Source organism: Trichosurus vulpecula, chromosome 6, assembly GCF_011100635.1.
Source record: "Trichosurus vulpecula isolate mTriVul1 chromosome 6, mTriVul1.pri, whole genome shotgun sequence".
NCBI classification, from domain to species: domain Eukaryota; kingdom Metazoa; phylum Chordata; class Mammalia; order Diprotodontia; family Phalangeridae; genus Trichosurus; species Trichosurus vulpecula.
This window is the reverse complement of record NC_050578.1, coordinates 185,068,058-185,093,556: the sequence shown is the minus strand read 5'-3', so window position 1 is coordinate 185,093,556 and position 25,499 is coordinate 185,068,058. Positions and strand designations below refer to the sequence as shown.

General features: G+C 35.1%; 1 protein-coding gene across 1 annotated transcript in view; it reads right to left on the bottom strand.

Annotated features, from left to right (window-relative positions):
- Positions 1–7,803: 7,803 nt before the first annotated feature.
- DHX15 (DEAH-box helicase 15) overlaps positions 7,804–25,499 on the bottom strand; it is a 62,686-nt gene continuing 44,990 nt past the window's right edge. The window contains exons 10-14 of the mRNA XM_036762402.1: positions 23,128–23,319; positions 19,847–19,969; positions 16,573–16,763; positions 11,230–11,399; positions 7,804–8,371 (exon numbers count right to left, since the gene is read on the bottom strand). Coding sequence (XP_036618297.1) covers positions 8,254–8,371; positions 11,230–11,399; positions 16,573–16,763; positions 19,847–19,969; positions 23,128–23,319 — 794 coding nt within the window. The 3' untranslated portion in view covers positions 7,804–8,253. The remainder of the gene's footprint in view (positions 8,372–11,229; positions 11,400–16,572; positions 16,764–19,846; positions 19,970–23,127; positions 23,320–25,499) is intronic.

The following is a 25,499-nucleotide window of genomic DNA, read 5'->3' as shown; positions in this document are numbered from 1 at the left end:
CAATCTGTATTGTTAAAAAGGAATACCAATTGGATCACCCATAGCCAATTTAAAATGCAGGCTGATTGGATTCGACATGTTTTTGGTGAACCAACACTTTTGGTATTGACTTATGATGACATAGCTTTGGCAACTCCCAGGGAAGAAACTACCTTTATCCATATCAAATCCTTCATTGTTCCACAATTTAGTCCTGAGCTGCATGGGGTTAAGTAGTTTGCCCAGCCAGTAACTGTCAGAAGCCAAAGTCAACCCAGGACTTCTGAACTCTGAGGTCACTTCTATATCCCTTATGCTACCCTGCCTAATGTAAAAGCGAAATAACTGAGAAACTGTCAGGGGTACAATCCTAAGCCAAAGGCCATGTATCTGATGACCTTTATGGAATATTGATGAAAATTAGGAGCTAAGGACAAAAGAGCCTTGAACAGCCAAAACAGAGACCGGGAAAAAAAAGTAGGATAAAAAAAGTCATGTACTTGGTTCATAAGTCTCCTCTGATCTAAATTACTCAGTTTACACACAAAATTAATTATTTCTAAGCTACTACAATTGAAGCAACAGGTCAGATATGTTGGAGTGGTGGAGGTAGGAACACTGGTAGAAGCAAAAAGGAAGACAAATATAATCATATGAGGCAGACACAAGAGTCATCTGGAGCTCTTCAATTATGAGCACCCAGTGCTCGCTCCACTCTGCAACAGCTCATGAGGCCAGCACTGGATTGTAATGGAGTACCAGAATTAGCGTTCATAATGAAGCTGTCATCAAGAAAAGGTTAAATTATATTCCATATCCCCTGCTTAATAAAAGATAATTGTGGGAAATGCATTTTAAAAAGATTTCCATCTAAAACAGTTAAAAACAATTTTTAAAATCTAGTACTGACAAGGGTAAGCATCGATAATCTGGAAAATTCACTTTTGTGGAAGAGGTGCTACTAACTATTATAAAACCAAATATAAATTTTAAAACATAATCATCTATTTCACATTATCCACATCATTGCTTCACTCCATTAGTATAGATCAAGAGCTGAACACAAAGGAAATTCTCATGGAATAATCAACTGAATTGTGATGTGTCTGAAAGAAGAAAAAAGCAGCCTCAAAATACCCTAATCACCTAGTAAGCAATACCTCGTAGAGTTCGAGGAAAGGCTCTCCATTGAAAATTCATCATCTCTGTGCTTTCCTACAATAAACCTGGGAAAGGCTGCAATCAGCCTGAGGTCTCCTGAATGGTAGGGGAATAAATGTTTTAAAGAGCATGGGATGGCTGGGTGGGAGACTCCAGAAATATGGCCTACATGACTAGTTCTTTCTGCTTTATTCCTTGCAGCACTCATAATTTAAAAGGGGAGATAGCATCTTGCAGTGAAAGTAGCTCTGAGTTAGGAGTCAGAAAACCCATACTTGAGTCCCACTTCTGCAAATCAGTCTCTAGACCAGTTTTGTTACTTGTACAAAGGCCAAAATACTGTTTGCCTTGCCCTCCTTACTCTACAGAAAAATGAAAATCAAATCAGTTAATAGGTGCTTAAATGTTTTAGTATAGAGTATTACATTATAGTTTTTTCCATGCTAACCTTCTATAAACCTGGAAATCTTTATAGGAGAGTGACCGGAGTAAAACTGCCCTTCTACATTTTTAGCAGTAAGAAGAAACAAAGCATATGTCTGTCAGTGAAATTAATAAATTCACCAGGCTATTTCTGGTCACATGTAAAATAGCCATAAAAGACTGTGTTTAATGCCTATGAGTATAGGCATTTCTCAGAGGACATCATACATTCAAAACCTTGTGCAGGAATTGTCGTATACCCCTATAGTGAAGTACAAGTCCTCACCTCTAAAAAATGTGCATTTTGTGCAATTACAACTTCACAGAAATCAGAATAGGAAGGGAACTCAGTACAAGCTGTCCCAAAACAAAAATCTTCTATCATAAATTACAAAGGATTTTCCAGTCTTTGCCTAAAGACCTCTACAGAGTGTAAACCCACTACTGTCCCAAAGCAGTATGTTCCACTTTGGAATAGTTCTAATTACCAGAAAGTTTTTTCTTACATAAAATCTGCCTCTTTGCATATCTTATCCATTGCTTCTAGGCCTGCCCTACTTTTCTCTAACTTTGCAGGACCTGTCAGTGCTTATGATTTATTGGTGTAGCCTTTGAGAATCCAGGGTTACCTCCATGAGGCACCAGAGCAGCACTTTATTGAAAGTTCATCATCAACAATACACATTTATTTTTCATCTACAAGGGAAAAACGAATATACTTCAGGAAAACTTAGTACATTAAAACACATAAAACTGGAAGGTTTGGCTAATAAAAAGGCAAGAAAATATAAAACACAGTAATGCAGGTATAATATAAACCATATTTCAATCTAAGAAACAAATACATTTTGGTAATGTATTTAATCTTAGGAAGTACATATCAGACAAAACTGCCAAAATAAAGCTTTAAGAATTTTTCAGTAACTTTTACAATATATAATCTTTCCAGTAACTTGTTTTATCGTTTACTGTTGATAAGCATAACTATGATTGCATACAAACATATAAAGCAAATATACTAAAGGCAACCTCAAATACCCACCATCACAATACATAGATGACATCCTGTTCATGCTGTCTACTAATAGCTCACAAGTTACTTTCATTGATCTTTTAAAATTAAAATCTTTCCTTACTTGAGAACAAGAATGGCACTGGTAGATTCTACCTGTGTAAAGCATCTCTCTGTAGCATCTGTTTGGGCTCTTTGATGAGGTATTAAGTATGCACTAATGCCATAAAGTTTAAGTGTCTCTAGTGTCGTTATTCCACTGCACAATTCACAACACTATGAACAAAACACTCTTACAATCATTAAGAAATATTTCTCCCCAAATCGTTTTAAAGAGCTTTCATGCAACAAATTGCTCTCAATAAGAGCTGCCATCTTAACTGTCTTCTGATCATTCCTCAGATGTTAGGCCGTGTCTAATATATAGAAATGAATTAAAATTCTATTTCAGATGACTTATAAATACTTTTTGAATCATGCAGAGAATCCATGGTTAGAAATACAGGCAGTTAAATCCCCTACTGAACTTTCTGTAAAAGAAAGAATTGTCACTGTTGCTTCTGGTTAATGCATTAATAAATGCTTAAAACACGGGGAAAATGTTATCTTTTAAAATATAGATATAACCCCAATTTTATTAAAAACAAGTAATAGCATTTTATGATTTCCAAAAGATCCTTTTATTAAATCACAAGGCATCTTGAATCCCTCATACCAAACCACATCACCCAACCTCAAAATTCCAAAGGGCTGGCCTTTCCAATCCCCAATACTGGGCAACCCTCCACCAACCATTTTCTACACATCTATGCTAAACTTACAGTATCTAACCTTGTCTGGCAAGCTGCTTAGCAAACCTTTTGCCCTTAATATTTGTTTTATTCCACATTAGCAGCTGCCTTAAGTCTTTTCCACATTCCATAAGCTAGCTCTATTCCATTCTAAGCAAATGAGTTCTCTCAAATTTCCAAAATATCTGTATTATAATTCATTCCTTCTTTTCCAAGGCTGGCCCTTTCACTTGTGTTTAATTCCATCTCCCTCATAGATCTTCAACATTTTTCCTCTCTAATGGCTCCTTTTCTTCTGCCTAAAAGCATGTTCAGCTCTCTAATATCAAAAAACAAAACTTTTCTTCAGATTCCATTAGATTCTTTTATACTTTCCTTCCACCAAATTTCTTCAAGAGGGTATTACAAACACTTTTTATTTCCGTTACCTTAATTTAATTTAATCCCTTACAAATTAGTTTAATCCAACCAGCATTCTATTGAAACTCCAAGTTCACATTACTGCTAAAAAGAACTAAACTTCCCTAAAGCCATTAAAACTACTCATCTTAGCTTTAAGCTCACTTGATGCCTATGACCCATGCTCATCTTCCATTTCTTTGTAGTCTAGAAACTTGTCTCTCTTGACAAGTTGTGACCCTGCACACTGTTTCTCACTTCTCTGGACAAGCTTCCTGTCCCTGATCTCTTTCCTACAAGTCTGGCATACTGTTATCTCCCAAGAACACCTGCTGACTAATATCTTATCTTTCAAGTATCAGATAAAATCCCATCTCTTCCGCAATGAAACTTTTCCTTACGGACATGAGCTTTCCCACCTTAGAACTTCCACAACTCTATCTTTCCTTTTGGTACTGATTACATACAGGTTCCAAGTAATGTCCATCAGATCTCTCCTATTTACAGTGTTAGCCCCTGAAAGAAGTGGGGAGGGGGGCGAGCAAGGGAGGCCTCTCATGTTTTTCTAACTACCTCAATTCCAAGACATTACTTTGAACACAGTAGGTACTCAAAACAATATTATGCTGAATGACTAGATTTGGCCAAATTTGTTATTCCCACATTTTCGGCAATACAAACAGATCTAATTGTTCCATGGGACAATTAAAAAAGATCAAGTATACAAACCTTATTTGCTATATTTACATATCAAACAAACCTCTCCGGAATCTAATGGAACAAGACTAACGCAAATAACTTAATTCTTAGCTTATTATTAGCAGCAAGCATTAATACTACACTAGAAAGAGCACTTTGTTATACAAACTATAAAGCAGGATATAATTCTTTAAAAGCATCCTTATAATACCATGAAGGAGCTCAAAAAACTCAAATATTGAGGTTTCTGGAAAACAATTTTTTTTTTTTGCTAGTAAGAGATTTTACAATCTTAACATGGGCTGTTAGATGTTCAAAAAGTCAACTACAGTATTGAGAATGGCTGGCTTGGCAGTAGTCAATGTGAAAAAAGTTTTAAAGAACTGACCTTGTCAGACATGATAAAATCCCTTGTGACACTGCTGTTACCAAAACAACTCACAACAACCCCAAATTCTTTTATCTTAGTCTATATTACAATCACAGAATTTTAGAGCTGGAATCAAACCTCAAGTCTTGTAGTCTAATCCCTATTTTTGACAAATGAATTGAACAAGCACAGAATCTGAAAGCTAGAAGAAACTTCAGTAGCAATCTAGTTGAACCCATCAACATATCTGACAAGAGGTCCTACAGACCATGTCTAGAACATGGTGTTCAGTTGTGTGCGCAACCCTGAAAGAAAGATTCTGACAGACTGGATTAATCCAAGAAAACCCAATCAAAATGGTGAAATGTCTGAAAATAATATAAAGGGAGACACAACAACTCTCGTCATATACCATACACTATGCAGAAAAACAAATGTGTTCTATCTGACTACTGAAGGTTAGACAAGAACTAATAGAGGGGTACTGCAAAGAATCTGTTTCAAATCCACATAGGGAAAAACTTGAAGAAAAAAAAAAAAAGACCAGCACATCAACAGAGCTACTACTCTTCATTAGAGGTATTTAAGCAATGGCTGGATGGTTATAATGATACTTTTGAAGCATATTTCACTGAGTTTTGGGTTGTTACAACTTCTAAGATATCATCCAATCCTAAAGTCCTATAATTCTATGGCCGCATTCTAGATATCAACCTTTTAGCTATTTTTCTCTCTTAAAGTCCTCTCTTCCTCATAGCAGCTGCTAATACTTCAAGAGATGAGGAGAGAGCCTTATTTTTTTTTAAACAGGCTTTAAAAATTTCCCAGTTCAAGAAAACTAAAATAAAAACTTTGTCTTTTAATATAATAGTCTGGTTTATTTTTAATATTATAGTAACTAACTGGCCACAGGATTACAGACTTATCCTTTCTGGACCTCAGTCTCCTTGTCTAAAATTCTATGACTGCTTAATTTCCAAAGTAAGTAAGTAATTTATAAAGGGTATAGTGAACATTAAATTAACAGTTGTCTTTTTCACTGGAAAAATTATTAACCCCAAATTCTTTTTTGGGAAAATAAAATGCATAACAATTTAACATATTGAGCAAAATTTAATTCTAAAGTAGGATTTGGCAATCTTTATAATAATCATGGCACATAATGTCACTTACACAATTTTTCAATCATTAGAAAGCCTAAGCTTTGGTCAGATTAAAACATTGTTAAACATGATGAATGAGTGTAAGTTGCCTAGATCTACTGTCTCCGAAGGGTAATTCCCAGTAGCAACCAGCCTATTAGATTGATGCTACTTTTCCTAGAAACTTTGCTAAACTCTGCTCTGAAAACCTGAAAATCTTTGCTCAACATGACTGAAATGCATAGCTTTCAAGCATCAAATTTAAAGTTCAAGATTATTCCATTTTAAGTAAGCCACATTGGAATCTATAGATTTTTATAGACTGTAAAAGGCTCCAATTGACATTCACAATGACCCAGAAACTGTACATTTGTAGCATAGATTTTTAAACAGGTCATTTTTATAAGTGTATTCCTTTGACAATACTTTCCCATGAAAACACATTTTGAGCCAAGTGCCAGTAGGTCACTTTTATTAAGCCTACCCTTTAAAAAGAAAGCAAAAGAAACACACTGGCCCCTAGCAGGTAATGCAGCCAAAGGATTCAAGTGCAGTTGAGTTTTTAAATTGATCTATAAATGTAATCAGGCATAATATCCTAGTGTAGAAATTATTCTTTGGAAACAAATTAGGTACATTAGTTCCTTCAAGGTCACTAGGGCATTATTTATTAAATGACAGCTACCATTATGTAAGGCCTTAGTGGCTTCAAAGAGTTAATGTTACAAAGTAGGACCAAATCCTATAAATCCTAAAAATCAACTACCAAATGTACCTTTGAATCACAACATATACCTACAAATTTACCTTTAAAAATTGATAAAATGAAGTATTATTTAATAGCACATTCATTTTAATAGCTTAAACCTACAGTTGAGAAAAACTGGTTTATGTGAGATCCAGAAAACAAATAGAAACTTTTTTCCCCTGGAGACAAAAATGGACTATTTTTTTGATTCGTGAAGATAGTTTTATTAGCCTAATTGCCAAGTAAAAAATTCAAATTCATGATCTGAAAATGTTTTACCTTTAAAATGAATGATGCTCCCTGGCCCAGGACATTCAACACTCAGGATCTATTGTGGCACCGTCCCACTCGATCAGTTTCACAAACCAACAACATGAAGAAACCATCTTTTAAACTATCCAGGAAAAGAATGATCTCTAAAAATATTTAGTAATACAACTTTTCTTTCCTTTTTGGAGGTGAGTCAGTGTAGTGTGGTGATGGCAAGGGGATAAAAGCCTATGATCTCATCAGTGCAGGAAATTGTGTGAAAATTCTATCCACTGATATAGGTCAGCAACTTTCCTACAACTTAACAGTCTAACAAAATTAAGTTGCCCATGACATGGGAAAAATTAAGTGACCTGCCTAGGGTCAGATTAATTATATGGCTAGTACCTGTCAGAGACAGGACTGAAACGCGTTCTTTAAATCAGTCCTGCCCACCCCACCAAGATATATTTGGGGGGGGGGGGGGGGGGGAGCGGGCAATCATCATTATCAATCATTATGTTGGATGAAAACCACGTACTAGCATTCTCATTTTGTCCAATTATGTCAAAACTTATTTAACATACCAAGACTCCAGGATAGGCTCTTTAAATGATAAATGTGATTAATTTCTATGAAGAAGTCATTGTAGAGAAAATTCAATTGACCTGAGTTTATATGAGAGAGAGATATATAACATGTAAACCTTTTTCTCATATCACAGATGTTACATTTATCATTACTTTACCATTTACACTGAGGGAGGAAGGGGAAAAGGAATCTATCCATTCTGAGACCAGAACAAAGATACTGAAGTACTCTGGCCAAAATTAGTATAAATAGACTTTATTGAAGTCATTGCCTCTGTACTGAGACCGAAGATTGTGTCTACATAAGCACAAGTTGTAACATTTCACAACTTCTAAAAGGAATGTCAACAATTACAACGATCATGCATACCATGGTCGATAATCACATTTTAGAAGCATTTTCAACCATTTCTAAAGAAATGCTTATAACATTGTTATATATATAGAACTACTTTCAATAAACTGCAAAACATTGATCGACTTTTCCAGTATGAGCTACAGTGTCAACACAAAAGGGAGGCATAAATGTTTAATTTATGAAATCAGAATGGAATATTTACTGTAAAGAAAAATTAAAAAGCTTTCAAATAAAGGCCATTATTGAACCAACGTGAAGAGCACAACTTGAACTTTGAGTTCATTCATCTTTTAAAGCTGTCCTCTGAATAACTTCAGTTCAAAGCACTCAATTCAGTACTGTGAATATTCCTTGGACTGAAGTTTGGCAATGATGCGGTCCAATTGTCTCTTTGCTTCACACTGTGGGAAATTGCTCATATCATAATATTGAGGGGCAATTTTCACCAACCTGTCAATAAATAGTCAAAAGTTACCATATTAACATTTGATTATAACACTTTTAGGCAATAGCTATTACCTGAACAATAGTTATGGATGATTATGCTGATGGACACAAAATCTGCAAATCCAATTCATTAATAAAAATACATGCAAATTATTTCAAGTATTCCAATATTAAATAATAATCTCAAAATAAGTTTTAGAAGGTACAACAAGTTTAAATTTTTTTTCCTCTCAAAGCTATAGTCCTAAATGACACTTCCACATGACTTTTAAATAATGACAAAAGCCCTCTTCACAATACTAAAGTTAGGGGACCTCAGGTAGATAGCATCTCTCTGTATTCAGATTATTACTTCCACTCAACTTCAATTCTTTCTATTTTTAAATAACTATAGATATTATACTATGTTCTAAGAAAACAATTTCTTTTAAATATTAGGGGTGATTTACGGGAAATTTTATTTAACCAATTATTTGTGCTAAGACAGCAATGTTCTACATGTTCAGGTTTCAAAAACCCTTTATTATGAAGAAAGAAAGAAATCCCACAAAATAGGCAAAGAAATATCAAGTGCCACTACTTAATAAGTTCTTTCATGTGTTGAAACCAACCATGCTGGATAAAAACTGGTGTTTCCCACCAAAGATTGGATTCTGGTAATAACTAACCAGGGAGTGAAACAATTCTAAACTGAAACAATCAGCATTGGTTGCACTTGTACAGCATGTATTGTATTTTAAACCCTGCTATCAATTATGATGTTAATCAGGTTTCTGTTTGAATTTTCATAGAAATCAACTGAATTGCACCTCCACAAAAGCAACTTAAATTGCTAAGTTACCAACATGGAATAGAGAAAATAAATATGGGACATAAATTATCTCAAATTTTATTGTTGTTGTTTGCCCTTCATTCTTGAAGAGGACCATGACATCAGGAAGATGATGCCATGACATGCATGCAAACTGGATTTAAGGGAGGGAGGGCTATACAAGGTTACCAGCCTCACTTTCTCCTCTGGAGCCATCTGAGTCCCATGGCAAGAGATCAAGATGACTGGAGATGGACTCCCTCATCAGAATTTGTATTCCACTAAAAAATAATTCTTTATTCGTTAATGTAGATGCCAATCTGCACTGGCAGGTCCCTATACCAACGAAATCACAGGTCTGGTGGAAAGTTAAGGGAATGTAACAAATGGCATAGCACCCAAAACCTTTAAGGAAAACATTAAATGACTCAGTTAAAGGAGGAAATGGGACAGTAAAACTATACTAGTGGGGGATCTCAATTTACCCTTCTCAGATCTAGATAAATCTAACCATGAAAGCAAAAGGAAAAAAGGGGAAAGGAAGAAGAGAAGATGAAAGAGAAAATAAAAAATAAAAAGACACATTTACTTGTCCCTAGAATTGGAGATTAGAAGGTTTAACTGCAGGCAAGACAGGAGATAATACAAGGCTTTAGTTGGTAGCAATATAATTAGCTTACAATGAAAAATCTATTGGTGTTACTCTAGCCATACAATATACTCTGCACCCCACTTGGATCAGCTTTCTTCACTTTTTGGCTTTCAGCTTCCCCTCTCCCCTGAACTCTTTAACTTACTTTTCAGTCTGCTCCTCTCCTCAGGAGTCCCTGATACTTGAGTGGATACAGTGAAAACAAGCCACTCATACTGAAGACTTTAGGCATGAGGAAATGACCTAATGAACCCAAGAGACTTTGAGAGGAATACAAGTGCTAGGATAATCAGTGGCAAAAATCTTTGATTTGTCTATTAAAAAACCAAAACTTTTCTGGGTCAGAAAATACCACTGAGTGCCGTGGAAAGCTCCATGGAACTGTAATGCTATGAGCAACTAAGTATTGCAGAAAGTACCCTGGAATTACAGGACCTAAGTATGAATCCAGGCTTGACCAAGCTACTTGGTCTACCCTGTAAAAATCACTTCACCCTCTATTTCTTCAATTTTCTTATACCATTGTTGTTCAGTTGCATCCGAATCTATGAGACTTTGTCCATGGGGTTCTCTCAGCAAAGATAGTAAAGTGCTTTACAAATTCATTCTTCAGTGTGAGGAACTGAGACAAATAGGGGTTAAATGACTTGTCCAGGGTAACACAGCTAAGTTAAGTATCTGATGCCTGATTTGAACTCAAATCTTCTTGACTCCAAGCCCAGTGTTCTACCTACTGCAGCACCTAGCTGCCCTTTTCTTATACCGTAAAGTGGGGATAATAACATCTGTATTCCTACCCCACAAATTTATTGTGAATGTTTAGTAAACATTAAACCTGACATCGATGTGAATTAATAATCTTATTGGATTGCTAAATATATTAACCACACTTGAGGCAGTTACGTTTATATTTACATCTGAGTGAAAGAAAGATATAAACTGTGAAGTCTCTTAGCTAGTGAGCAGCAAAAGAAATTAATTGTCAACTCTTCACAGTCACTGTATAGTGACGATGTCACATACAAGGAGTAAGACGAACATAGTCTGGGTCAATTTTCCAGGCACATCAAGTCAAATATCAAGTGTGCAAAAAGGAAAAAACAGCAACAAAGCATAACAACTGAGAGAAGACCCTACATAACACAACATTACAAATGTAATTCCTTTATTCACTTTGAACTTGCTAATTCATAAACTGATTACTGTCTCTAGACATCTTCAATCAGCACAACCTTTTATTAAGGGGATTTGTTCTGTGAAGTTTAGATTCAGTTGAAGGGCCACAGTTGAGGACCTATAGGGCCATATATGGTCTTAAGGCTGCAGGTTCCCCACCTCTGACTTAGCATATCACACACAATATAAGCTATTTTTCTGTAGATAAAAACATCTGCTTACCATTCTGGTTTGATATCTGTACATGTCCGGATATAATTCTTTGTCGTAAGGACAAATTCGTTGTAAAGCACCCATTCTGGCTTGTGGTCCAGAACAGTTGAAGGATGTAACTGCACTACTTGGTTGTCCTTTACAGTTAAGTAATGCCCTGTTCGTTCCAAATGCGCCACCTAAAATCAAAACCAAATTAAATCAATACAATATTTTGATGTACTGAAAAGTTAAAAGTGGGTTAAGAGATACTTATTTGATCAATTACAGATATCACCTCCAATTCTTATTGTTTTAGATTTCACTGCTCCCATCATGTAAACTACCTACTAAAGGCTTCTTTTGATTCCTTTCTTTTTGCCCTCTCTTTGGGCTACTTCTAGCATTAGAAGAGATGAAGATAACTTCACATATAAAATCAGGTTTTGTATGTTCCACCTTAGTGAAGATATCTGAAACCAGTACTGTCTGGGTGGCTTTAAACCTCACACCTCTCAGCTCCAATTTCCTAGTTTGTAAAATGAAGTGGTCAGAAAAAGTGATCTCTCCAAGGTCCTTTCTTGCACTAAATCTTATACTTGTATGACCTCTAATCATAGAGCTTATAGAAAGTAGCAGTGATGCTATTTTAAAACCAATTCTCACCAAAGAGGTGAGGAATAGACAGGGCCAATACAAAATAAATGCCTATTCAAATTATTGGACTGAATTGATCCAAACCTAACAAACTTGGTTTTCTAGCCTACTGGCAGGCTGAGGATGGCATCTGGGGCCATGAATATACTTCAGCAGTTAACAAATGATGTCTAAAGTAAGTCAAAAGTGCCAGATGTCTATGGGACACCCAGGAGGAAATATTCAACAGGCAGTGTGATACAAGACTGGGAGCTCAAGAGAGAGTTAAGAACTAGATATGCAGATCTGGGAGTCACTGACACAGAAATAACTGAATTCATGAGAACTAATTAGATGACCAAGAAAGTGTTAAAGGGGGTGGGGGGAAGAGGGCACAAGACAACTGTGGAATATATGGTCAAATGGATGTGAGACACAGATAATGATCTAGCAAAGGAAACTAAGAAACAGTGAGAATGATAGGAGGAAGAAAAATGAGCAGAGAATAATTTTATGTCAACTCAGAATAATTTTATGTCAACTCAGGGAAGAGCACCTAGGGAGAGGGGCTGTTTTTAACAGAGAAGCCTAGAAGGATGAGGAGGGAGAAAAGATTTCACTTTTCTTTATGTTTAGGGAAGTATTAATACATTTAAGAAACACTTTCTAACAAAATGGTTAATTTTCTTAAAAAAATAGCAATTAAATGGGTAAAGCTTCAACTCTGCAAAATACACAAAAATTAAGACCCTCTCCTCCCAGCAATGATATATAAATGGAGTGCTATTGCAGTAGGTTCTGGTTATTCGATCTAATTACCTCAGACATAAAATCAATTAAGATGGGGTCTGTAAAAACAACCCCCATGCACACTGGTTATATTAGCACTTTTTGCAGTAGCAAAAAACTAGGGATAAATAAATATCCCTTGATTGAGGACCGGCTAAACAAACTGCAGTTAATAAGTAGAATGGAGTATTACAGTGCTTTAAGAAATTATGAATATCATGAATACAAAGAAGCATGACAAGACTTACATGAAGTGATGCAAAACAAGTAGACGACAGCAGAAAAACAAAATATAATGACTGTAAAAATATAAATACTAAAAAACCCCAACAAAACAATTAAAATCAAATGCTACAAAGCCTTTGGATATAAGTCTTGGATATAAATGAAAAGATCAGAAGGCACCTTTCTTCCTGCTTCTTTGCAGAATGGGAATCTATGAGTGTGGATCATTGCATACAATGTAACTCACAGCACCAACATTTTCTGCCAGCACTGACATTGCTCATCTCATCAAATATATAAATCTCTATAACACTAATTATAAAGCCTTGCAGTTTATAGAGCACTTTGTTCAAAACAACCCTGTAAGATAGCTAGTACAATATTAGGGCAATAGTACCCCATTTCACAGATGACATGATGTAACTAATGCTCACTCTGCCACAAAGCTAGCAAATTATATGACATCTAATTTTCTTCCCAGGTCTCTGGACTCCAAATCCAGGGCTTTTCCTACTACATAATACTGCCCCTCTCAATACATTCCATAATGTTTGACGAAGATCTACAAAAGCTTCGATCACCTACAAACTTAATTTTCTAGTTCTCACTGATAAAATGATAGTATATAATAGTGATTAAACAAATTAAGCAAATCAAAGTGATGGGGAACTAATGCTTCCAATTTCAGACTGGGTTCTGAAATAAAGGAGTGGCTAAACAAAATACCACATTATCAAATCAAATCATTAAAAAAAAAAAATCACAGAAGCTGAAAGAGTTGACCCAGGTCACATAATAGTGGGAAAATTAGGACAGCACATGGGACAAAATCATTTATCTCCAAGGTCTTTCTCTTCTATAAAAGAAGGATGAAGTAGATAAATTCTAAGATTCCTTCCAGTTCTGAAGAAATCCTAGGATTCTATGATTAGATTCCAGATGAATAGATCACTTGCTTGTTTGATAAACTGTATCATTCAAAATATTAAATATAATTTTTAAACCTAATGAGTGTTACGTTAATATTACATAATTTATAATGCCACGGGGAAAAAGCAAACTGGAGAATTTAAATCTTTAAGGGAAAAGATGCTTAAAAATATGATAAAAACAATCTCACAATTATTTTCTCATTTCCATAAAAATGCTACTTTTAAAAAACCAGTGGTATTTTAAATAACAAAAGGTTATCAAGATAAAGTTAAAAATTAAGTGAGGTGAGGATGAAGGTAGATTATCTCCATTCCCCACCAGCACTCTCAATCTTTGGACATGCTGTGTTAAACAGACTCAACTAGATATAAAAGCAAACGGATAAGCTCCAACTATACTCAGTCATTTCTTTTCTCATCAAGTGTTAGAAATGGAGTAAAAAAAAATAGCTTTAGTATTGCTTTATATTTACAGATTCTTCTGTACAAGCACTCTGTTGTGGTTAATAAGGTCTATTTAATATTTTTAAAGGACTTTTTAGCCTGGAGAAAGGAAGGCTAAGGAAAGACATACAAAGAAAAATCATAAAAATATAGCTATTACACAGAAGATGGTAACTTTAAATTTTCTCCTAGAGATAATACCAGAGGAAATTATAGCAGAAAACACTTAAAATTTAAAAGAATTTCTTAAGGGTTAAAGTAAAGGAATGGGATAATATGAGCACTTGCGAGGTTTCTTTCCTGAATATACAAGGAAAATCAACTATCTTCCAAGGTCCTAGAAGACTAAAGGTGGCTCTTGCCTTTGTACTGCAATGGGTTCAGAGTAAAGTAGATCATTCTAAAATAGACTAGACACACAATGCTCAGCTAGTCTTAGTATTCGCATGTTTAGTATAATCAGCAAAATCACAGAATGAACAGGAAAAAGCAGTGAGAATTAAAGTGCAGGTATAGTTCCAGATAACTCTTGTGACAAAAATGCAAGGACTTTATGCAATCAACTATTTTCTATAATTGCACTATATGACAGAAAACGTTCTCATTCTGGTTTCTCTATTCAGTTCATTCTCATAAAAGCAAAAGGCTTGTCTTCCCTAATATCTCTGATATTATCAGTTGACATAATTTGTCCTATGCAACGATTCTTTGGCAATACAGCTTACATAAGGAATACATATACAAAAAGAGAAACATAGTTGTAGACAGATATAAACTGACAGAGAAACATACAGAAAAGCCTCTTTAATTCTGAACACCATGGACAGAAAGGATAAGGCATATGTGGAAATAAGTATGACATAGGGCACACTTTGATATAGAGATACCTAAAATGCTCTTAAAAATACTTAGGGAAGCAGAAGATCAGGGAAAGCATCTAGAAAATGGCTAGGACTTGAAGGGATGTATTTTAATAGGTAGAGATGTGGAGGAAGTACATTCTAGGCACGGGGGATGGCCAGGAGAGGGCATAATGAGATTGAGGAACTGCTATTAGCCCAAGTTTAGCCAAAATGGAATATGTAAATGAGTGTTGTTAACGAAGATGACCTTAATGCCAGGTTAAGGATTTTGATTTATCCAGAAAGTAACTAAAAATTTCAAGCATGGGACAGAGATAGCCAGATCTCTAAAGTCAGTTCTCGGAAGGATGGGTTAAAGAAAGGAAAGTCTTAAGTCAGCGAGATTAGTGGGTGGACAAACATTTATTTAGCTCTTACTATGTGCTGGGCACTGTCCTAAGTGCAGGGAATACAAAGACAGGCACAGTCTCTGCTCTCAAGGACAGTCTAGTGGGGAAAACTAAATGTAAAGAACTACGTCCATAGAAGCAATATACACTATTGTAACCTCTGAGAGGAAAAAGCAAAGGGTGGGTGGGACAGAAAAATGAAAGATAAGAACCAGTTATAGGGATCTGGGAATTGGAGCTGCCTGAGGAACAATGAGAAGAAAATTTAATTTTTGATAATGGAGAAAGCATTTAAAAGCTGACATTAGGAAGTTTCCTTGAAAGCCACTCCTTGCTCGACCTTACAGAATACTGACATTTTTCCACATGGGCACAAATATCCCCTCCAAAAGGGAAAGGAGAATGAAGATCAGCTTGTAATTCTCCGCTAGTCTAATTATAAACAATACTCAGGGAAGCAGTTTCAGGAATTATGTGGATTTTGAAGGGGCATTTTATAAAGCACTATAATGAGCCAGTTAAACTTTCTGTGTTCAACAGTTGCTGAAAAGCTCAAACTTTGATTCTAGTTATAAAATTAAACTAGATTAAGGGTAAAAAAGAATAATTTAAGGCGTACTTCTGCATCTCAGAGTCATCATTATGTGAATATCGATAATCATTTCATAGTATAATATAGCCAACATTCTGGTTAGGTGAGTTTTCTGATTGTTTAGATTAAGAAAATTTAATTTTAAAAAATTCATCAAGTATTAATGCCTTCTTTATATACTTTTTGAGTAATAAATGTCAGTTATATAGCTTCATAACGACCATTTGATACAATTTAGATTACATTAATAAAATTAAATTTAAGTATGCATGATTTGCAATGCCAACTTTGCCATTTTACTGGGTTAATTGGTTACACATTCTTAGACACATAAAATTTCTTAATAAAAGCTCCTGAGACATCCCATCTAAACAACCTTTTAAGAGCAATTTTCACTGGGTTTCTTAAATTTATTTTACATTTGAAGAATTAAAGGCCAATTAGATAAAAGCAAAGAATACCAATGTGAGCAGTGGACTTTTACCTTATTGTTCTTTACATACCTGCATAAAATACCCAGTAACCAAAGCTTTTCTTATATTAATGTAATAGTCTCTGCTTGTGAAATCTGTACTTCTACGAGGCAAATTAAATCTGTCCATGATTCGAGACAGCTGCTGGCGTACATTGTCTGCAGACATCAGGGACCTGTAGTTAATGAAGTTGTCATAACACCACTGAACCGACTCATGATCTGCAATGTTTAAAAAAAAAGGAGGGGGAGAGAAAGGATATGTATCATCCAAACAATTTACCTAATTAAGAAAAAAGTGTGACTAAATGGTCAACCAAACAAACCAGGAAATAAAGTTATTTTATGTACCTTTCTAGAATATATGAAAAGCCACTGTAGATTCATGTCTCTAAAGGATATCATATATGAATTCTTTCCAAATCCTTACTGAGTCAAAATAGAGATGAAACACAATTCTAAAAACAATTTGTTTGAATTTTTTTCCCCCATGACCTTCCAGAGAGTAATTTTTATACTAATCAAAAGGACCAAAGGCAGGAAGGATCTGAGTTCAATTTCTGTCCTTGCCACGTCCTATGTGACCTCAGGCCAGGTACTTTATGTCTCCAAGACTCACTTTCCTCACCAGTAAAAACAGAGGGTTGGCCTAAATGACTTTTAACATGCCCTCCACCTTCCATTATAACAATACCCAAGCGACCAAATGATTACATTACAAAATTTTTGCTTAAATTCAATGGAATAAAATCCAGGACCAAGAAATTTGTTTTCTATTTTAAATTGTGATTTAACTAAAATTAGAAGAGTTCCAGTAATTCACTTCAGTCATAGGATCAAAAGATCATAGATTTAGCACTAGAAGGAACTCAGAACTATCTAGTCTTCTCTCTAAGTAAAGAAACTAAAGATTAGGAAGGGTGAATGACTGACTCCATGGTCAAGCAGCTACTGAGTGTCAGGAGAGATTAAATTCTAGGTTTCTACTGATTTCATGTCCAGGATGCTTTCTATTACGCCACACTGATGTCTAAGAACTTCTAGTTCTTATGATCATTCTACTACACCATACTGTCTAACCCTTACCTAGGCAATGGCTGTGCAACTATGTAAATGTAAAAACTAAGACTGTCTTGATGCCTCATCCTCCCTCCCCTATATTTAGATACTACTATCACCTGGACATTTACACGTTATCCGGACAATTACACATTCTCACTAGTGGCCCATGTGGATCAGGATGGCAAGAAATTTATTGAGTCTTGTATCACAAGTAGACATAGTTTTACATGGAATTGGGAAGCCCCACAAATTATTCCAAACATAGTCTTTACTCAAAAGCATCTTTATTAGTAAGTTCTTGTGTTCCTTTAAGGAACTAGTATCTAAAATACTGTTTGTGCATTTAAATTCCCACTTGACAGACTATTCCTCACAAAATGTAATAGAAGCAAATTGTCTTTGACAAGGAGGATTGTCTTTTGACTAAGGAATAGTGAGTTACATCCATATTTCTCAAAAACAAAAAAAAATATTGAGTTATTTGCTTAAGGTTCTGCCTTCAAACCGGCATACGCTTATGCTATTTAAGGAAACTGGCTATGCTGAAATGGAGAGAATGGATCTGGAAAGCCAAAACTTAATCAATTCTTTATTATTCCCTCAAAAATTTATAGCTGTGGCAATCTTTTTTTTTTTTAAATTTCTTTGCGACATTACTTCTGCTCAGGTAATTTGGTGACATTAACATTAAGCAAAAACAAAAGAAGAAACAAAAAGAAAACATAAACCTCTCTGAATTATAAGTCTGAGGTTCCCTTTAAAAACAAAATTCTAGTTTAAACGCCCAAAGGCCCAGTCAAGAGGTAAGGCAGAACACAAACTAACTTTAACAAAGAAACTTTGCCTAAGGTAGCACTTTATAGATGATTATAGTCCCTGTGAAAAACCAGTAACTACTAAAAAAGTGACCAACTCCACAAGTCTTAATATTGGCTTATTTATTCTGCTGGAAAAGCTTGATAATTGAAAAGTACAGAAAGCTAGATGCCTTAACTGTTTCACTGTATCTTGAACTATTTTCATTGGAACATGAGAAATTGTAGAGTATAGAAGATAAAGGTCTAGCCTTGGAGTCAAGCCAAGCCCAGGTTCAAGTGCTGTTTCGGACACAACTAGCTGTGAGACCAAGGGCAAATCAATTAACCCCACCAGGCAACTTTCTAAGAGGATAAACTGCAGAGATCAGTAGCTATGGGAGTTTCCTAAGCCTGAAATCATAGGGTCAGAACCCTTCTTTGCCAAAAGAGCGAAAAATCTTAAAGTATTAGATCTACTAATATGCATATAGGCCTTGATGTTAAAAAACAAACAAAAACCCTAACCATACAACCTAGCAGAGTGTTTTTTTTCCCTGCCTAATTAATGGCAGTCCCTCCTTGATGTGAAAAACTGAAAATCTGCATGCCCAATTCAGAATAGGTAGGTAATTTCCAGGAGTTAATGGGAAAGGAGAGTTATACGGGAAAAAGAATTGTAAAAAGGGGTCAAAGAAGAAGTTAATTATTGACCTGACTCCTTTCCTGAGCAGTAATGGACAAACTACATAAATATCACTGGGACAGCACGGTACAAGAAAGCTAATGTTTGATCATTTCCAAAACAATTAGAACCAGAAGCAAAAAAGGACTCAGGGGACTTTTACTTTTGTATGATCAGAAACCTATACAGCAACAACTCTGCATTAATATCATCTTAAGGAAAACTAAGTTTTCAGTCCAGTAATCAATAACCAAAACACGATCACAATCTGGTATTATACAAGTAGCACAAAACTCATGCTTTACATTGAGAGTATTATTTTACTATTTCGATGTATCCACCATCCTAATATCAGGTGAAATCTCTGGACCTAAATAATGATTATTCCTTTGACGATGTGCTTTGTAAACACAAAAATATAAAATCATTTTATTACAAATATCTGTCACACGGACTAGCAATATTTGGTAATTTTTAAAATAATTAGAAAAAAATTTATTATTATTCAATAAATATTCAAGATACAGCTTTATTGTTGGAACAGAACCTACTAAATAAAATACGTTTAGCCAAAATAAGATCTCTATTTTTTTACCCCAGGCAAGAGTTTAAAATAACTATGGATGTGTTTCCAATACAAAGGTCTCATTAATGTCAATAAATATACAAACACAAAAATGAATGAAAGTCAAATGAGAAAAAGAAATCAATGTTATCACTTGATATTTAGGCAAAAGTAAAAACTAAATGTAATTAAAACTTACTTTGTTTAAAAGCGTGGTAAACGTTCAGCAGTGTCAGATGATCTCCATCTATGTGGGCAAACCTCATCTTGGCTTCATCTGCTGCTTTCTTGGCCTCCGTGGGGCGAACAAAACACTGTGGGACTAAACAAGGTTGGTATGGGCCCAACACAAACGCCCATATCGATGAGTCACGCATTCACAGACAGAGGAACAAGGCCTAGCTAGGTCAGTTCACAGAGCATAGGGCAGGGCAGGATGGCCTCCAACTGCATCTTGGACTGTTTACTACCTTGAATTGGTACATCAACACCTAACCACATCTGTAAGACAAGAGGGTTTCAAAGCTACAGAGTACCTGATTATTTTGACTAGAACTAAAAGTAGGCATCAAAACGGCTATTCTGAAGGCCATCAAGATTGCTAAAAGTATACAAGGAGGGCTCAATAGAACTTATTTCAAAAAACCAGTGCTGATAGCTCTACCAATAACCAGAATTATGGTGACAACAGTCTTTTAGCTAAATATATCTCTTCAAGTAAGAAGTCCACTAAATAACACAAGCAATTTAAAAACTATACTTCACCACTGCTGTGGTTACAAACAATTTTTACAACTAGTCCTATTTACCACAATTAAATGCAAAAGATCTAAAAAGTGTTGTGGCTGTCACCACTGGTGGGTATTACTATAAGCACCGGTATGCAGAAGCATATGAGAACAAGAAAATATCAGGGAAACTTGGGTTTTGATAGTAGCAGTAGTGGTGGAAGGTTAAACCGCCCTTTACTATTATTTAAATTAAGGAAATTCAACCAAAAGGCTGGGGGGAATTCAGCCTATTCTTTCAATATCTTAAAGGACCAATAAATAAAGAGTCCTAAATGAAGATTTTTAAAAATGGTATTTTGAATCAATACCCCCAAATAAAAACCAACACTCAATAATAGAAAAGTGGACACTGTGAGCCCCTGACATTCATTATTTCAAGGGTCATCAAGATTGCCAGTAGGGTAAGCCCAGCCATGTATTTGTATGAAGCCCCAATCTTAATTGAAATAAGGCTATATAGTCAATACAAGGTGTTTTGTACACTGCATTAAAAAATACAACTTTCCTTAAACCACTTTAGCAATTCCATATTCATGAGAATATAAAAAATTAAATTTTTAACAAATCGGGACCTTTTTTCAACACATTTTAAAAGCAAAGCTTTTCAACTCTTGATTCAGTGGAAATATCTTAAGTGATCATCAATCCAGATGGAAATGGAACTAGCAGACTTGTAGACCAAATACAGAGTCAAATGAATTACTCTTTCCCATAATCTTTTCCCCTCAAAAGGATATCAAATAGCCAACAGAAAATAAAGACACATTCATGGTAAATATTAGAGGTCTCACTTAAAATAATAGGAGCAAGTCAAGTAATTGAAGCACAAAAAAATTCACATTGCTCTGACTATATATCAGAAAGAGTGTGGAAAACTGGTCACCATAACTAAGGAATAGTGGGAAGAAACAGCATTATATGAAGAGAAGGCCCTTGTTTTTTACACAGTTTATGTCAGGACCTCAAAATTTCTGAAACGTAAAATTTTTTAGATGAAAAATAAAGCACGAGAAGTTTGGCAAGCTGTTCATGTTCAACGGTCCCTCTGTGTTAGTTCACTAATTTCTCCCCAATGGCCTGTCCATGTATCGCTACAAGTAAGCTCAAACTTTGTGAATTCTACGATGAACTATGTAACATCACTAAACAATCATTTCACGCATAACATCTATTACTGACCAGAACCATGAAAAGAAGGGAATTTAAAACAAGTTGGAAGATTTCAACTGAACCCAAATAATAATTTCCTTGAAGAGCTAACTTTCTTACCCACTCTAAAACTAGGTTCCAAAAAGGTGAAAACCTTAGAAAACAAAACAGGCAGTAAAGGTTGAAAATGATGGGGGAAAGGCAGGTGGAACATAAAAATAACCTGTTGCTTTTTGCAATCACAAATTCTCTTAAATCTTGGGGAAGATGAAACTGACTGGAGAAACTAATAAAAACAACATATAAGAAAGGCAGACAACAACCTACCACCACCTCCGCAATTAAGACTACAATTTAGTTAAAATGATTAGATTCTGCCCTGCCCATCTGCTCTGAGTCTGATCAATTATAACTCTGCAAAAAAAAACATTTTAGCTAGTTCATAAATAAAAAAAAAATTCACACCATTAATATATGCCACAAGACTGAACTAGGCCATAACTTTATAAAACACTTTTAGTTTCAATTTTTAACGAATTTAGAAGTAATCAGGAGAGGGTTTACATTGCATAAGGCTTTTAAATATTTAAAACCATTATAAATAAATATCCTGATTACCATAGTGAGCAGGTGTTTTTAGACATGAAGTCTATTGTCCCCAGTATCTGAATCTATAAATGCATGAGCACCTTACTTATAAGTCGGTTATATTCTGTACAAAATCTTATTCCATTATTTTTCTACTGGAAATTTCACTCAACTACCACATAAGCAATTTATAGCCGTAAAACTCAGTATTAATTTCTTTACTGATATTTCCTTTCTTGCTTCTGGAATATTTACATCCAAGTTGGTATCATTTCAAAGATTGAACTTGACTCAAATGGATGATTCTTTCTTGAATCAATATATGGCTTTCAAATTTAGACTTTCACATACTAGACATGCCTTATTATGTTTCTACCATCATGAAGTACAGCCACTTAAACAGACTGAGTTAGATTTGAGACTTTTGTTATTGTTACTATCTTTATTCTTTCACAGTGAGTTTTTATTTGATCTTCTTTTCAACTGGCATATTTGTACACAACCAAGAGGATCACTATAACAGTGTTCAAAACAAGGTCCTTCTGGTACTAATGACAAACCTAGGGAGGTAAGTCTATAAATGACTCACCTTGTTCAAAATTCTGAATTATGGGATTATAACAGTTACTGTTATAGTGAGGTACCAGTATTCTTTTCTTTACAATTTGGCAATTTAAGTTTCACCAGTATTTCAAAGTTGAGTATTTTTGTTATGTTTCATACAATAAATTATTTTGCCTTCATAAATTTTGTGAAGATTTTATTCTTCAATTTAAGTAAATATTTTCATATACAAGGTATTTGTTCTTTTTGAGAATATACATCAAACTATCATATGTTAGAAAAAACTAAGTGATATCCACCCAAACTGGGATATTTTGGGGGGAGGCAAGAAATGGAGGGGGCCAAGGGACAGGGGGAAAGGATGGGGGTGGCTTTTTCCCTCTATTACCTGACAACATAGCAGTAATAGATAGGACCTCATTAGAACAGTTGTAGTCACAACTTGCAATAACCATTTTAGCGAGCTGTGGATCCAATGGAAATTCTGCCATCATGGATCCCAATTCAGTCAAGTCTCCATCGTCATTTAAAGCAGCTAGATAATTCAAAAGCTCTAGGGCTCTCATCAGAGTTTCAGGAGCTGGAAGAAAAAATACTCTATTAGTCAAGCTGCCTTTAGTAAGCAAAAATGTGACAAAGTACAAACTATTATAAGCAAACTCATTTTTCATTCCACAGTGGGCCAAATTCAGAATTCAAGCTGTCATCAAATTCAATTATAGGAATCTAGCAACCAATGAATCACCCAAAATTTCAAAGTTTGCTAAAGAGGAGTTTAAAAGGCAGTCTTTCTTCTAAAAGGGTTAGATAATTTGTTAACCAAGTAGTATCATGTTACATACTTTACACTAAATATGTATTTCCTAAAGGAAGATAAGCACCTTAATTCCTAAAAATATCAATGGCAGTGACTAAATGTAGCCATACAAACACATGCATGCACACATACACACATGCCTCATCCCAAGTCTCAAGCCTAAGAGACTATACTATAGTCCGAGGGTTCAAAAAAGGCTAGTATTACAGAACCTTAGCAGCTAGCAGAGACCTGAGAAAACATCTAGCTCAATTTCTTCTTTTAGGGCTGTGAAAACTGAGGCAAAAAGAAGCAAAATAACTGTAATGCCCCTTGGTCAAAAGGGGCATTTTGCACTAGAACTCAGACTAGAAGCCTGGTTTCTTGAGTTGTGACTTCCACAGAGAAGCTAACATTGTTTGCATGGGAACTGCATTCTTAGTAACATATGCATATGAAGTTTTGGAACAAAGTGGTTTATACACTGGCAAATAACTCTGGAAATCTTCGGAAGGCAGCATGTTAACATCAACCAGGGAGAAAATGCACATTGTGAGTTCAAACTATAGAAAAAGCTCATAAAACCAGGTATTAGGAAAAAAGGGAAGCATGATGACAGGGCAGACTCCCATGCAAAGCTTCAATATTTTTATTTCATTGTTACGCCCATAATTTTTCTGTCAATTGTTTTGGGCTAATAATCTTCCTTTAAAAAATGAAATCTCTTTAAGGATTAGGGTTTTTAATCTTTAATCCTTAATATGATTAATTCAAATTATCTAATGCTAAGATCACCTATCAAGGAAACAGAAGTTTTCATTTGGAATAATGGGCAATAAAGGATATTTTCTACCTAAGCATGGAAAGATTGGGTAATGTAGAAAAATTAAGGAGGGTGAAGGTGGTTGAATGGCATCAGATCCCATATCAGATACAAGCTGTGACTGTGGGCCTTTCAACCTTTCTGGGCCTCAATTTTCTAATTTACAAAATAAGTGGTTTAGGCTTGGTGGCCTCTCTAAGGTCCTTTCCTGTTCTAAATAGATCCTACTATATATACTTATCAGGTGTGTGGGAGAAAGGGATAAGTTAGTACACCTGTTTAACCTATGGATGACCTCAATATATTAGCAAGCACTTAATAAGCGCTATGTGCTAGGGATATAAAGAAAGACAAAAACAGTTCTTACTCACCGGAAAATGTATTAAGCTCCAAATAAATGACTAATGACAGAAACTAGAACATGAAATACAAACTTTAACCATTTCAAAATTTTGTAGAGGGTTAAAGCTGCATAAAGGAAAGCTCAGAAAACATCATCATTCACTCTTTCCTACATGACTTGGGCACTTGCTCCTGGGATGCAGACGTCAAGCTATTAATACTCCAACTCTTAGTACTCAGTCCATGTAACCTGTTCAACCAAGTAACTGATCTCTGAACCTTACCACTATTTACAACATTTCCTCCCTTTAGAAAAAAGTATAAACATATTCTGAATTATACATGACTGGCTTACAAACTTCTGGGATGCAAACTTCTTGGAGACTGCTTGTATTAGAAAACAAAGTTACACACTTACACACACACACACACACACGCACGCACGCACGCGCGCGCGCGCATGCCTGCCTCAAGAACTCAATATCAATCCTAAGGAGTCCTAAGTAAGACTTAAATGTTCATAATAAAACAGACTAATAGAAAGCATTCTGGAATACTTGGATTAGCCTAATGAGGTTAGAGTTGTCATCTCTGTTAACTGTGAAATGGACAAAGTAAAATGATTTTTTAAAATGCTTAATATGCTTATATTAAATTTACCAGACTACTAATTTACATGTGTAATGTCCACATTTTTAAAGGTCTATATCCCCCAAATGAGATGTATGTATAAAATACAGATGGTCATTCATAAAAATAGTAAACTCATTTAAGGAGAAGCAGGACAAATATGCCTTCG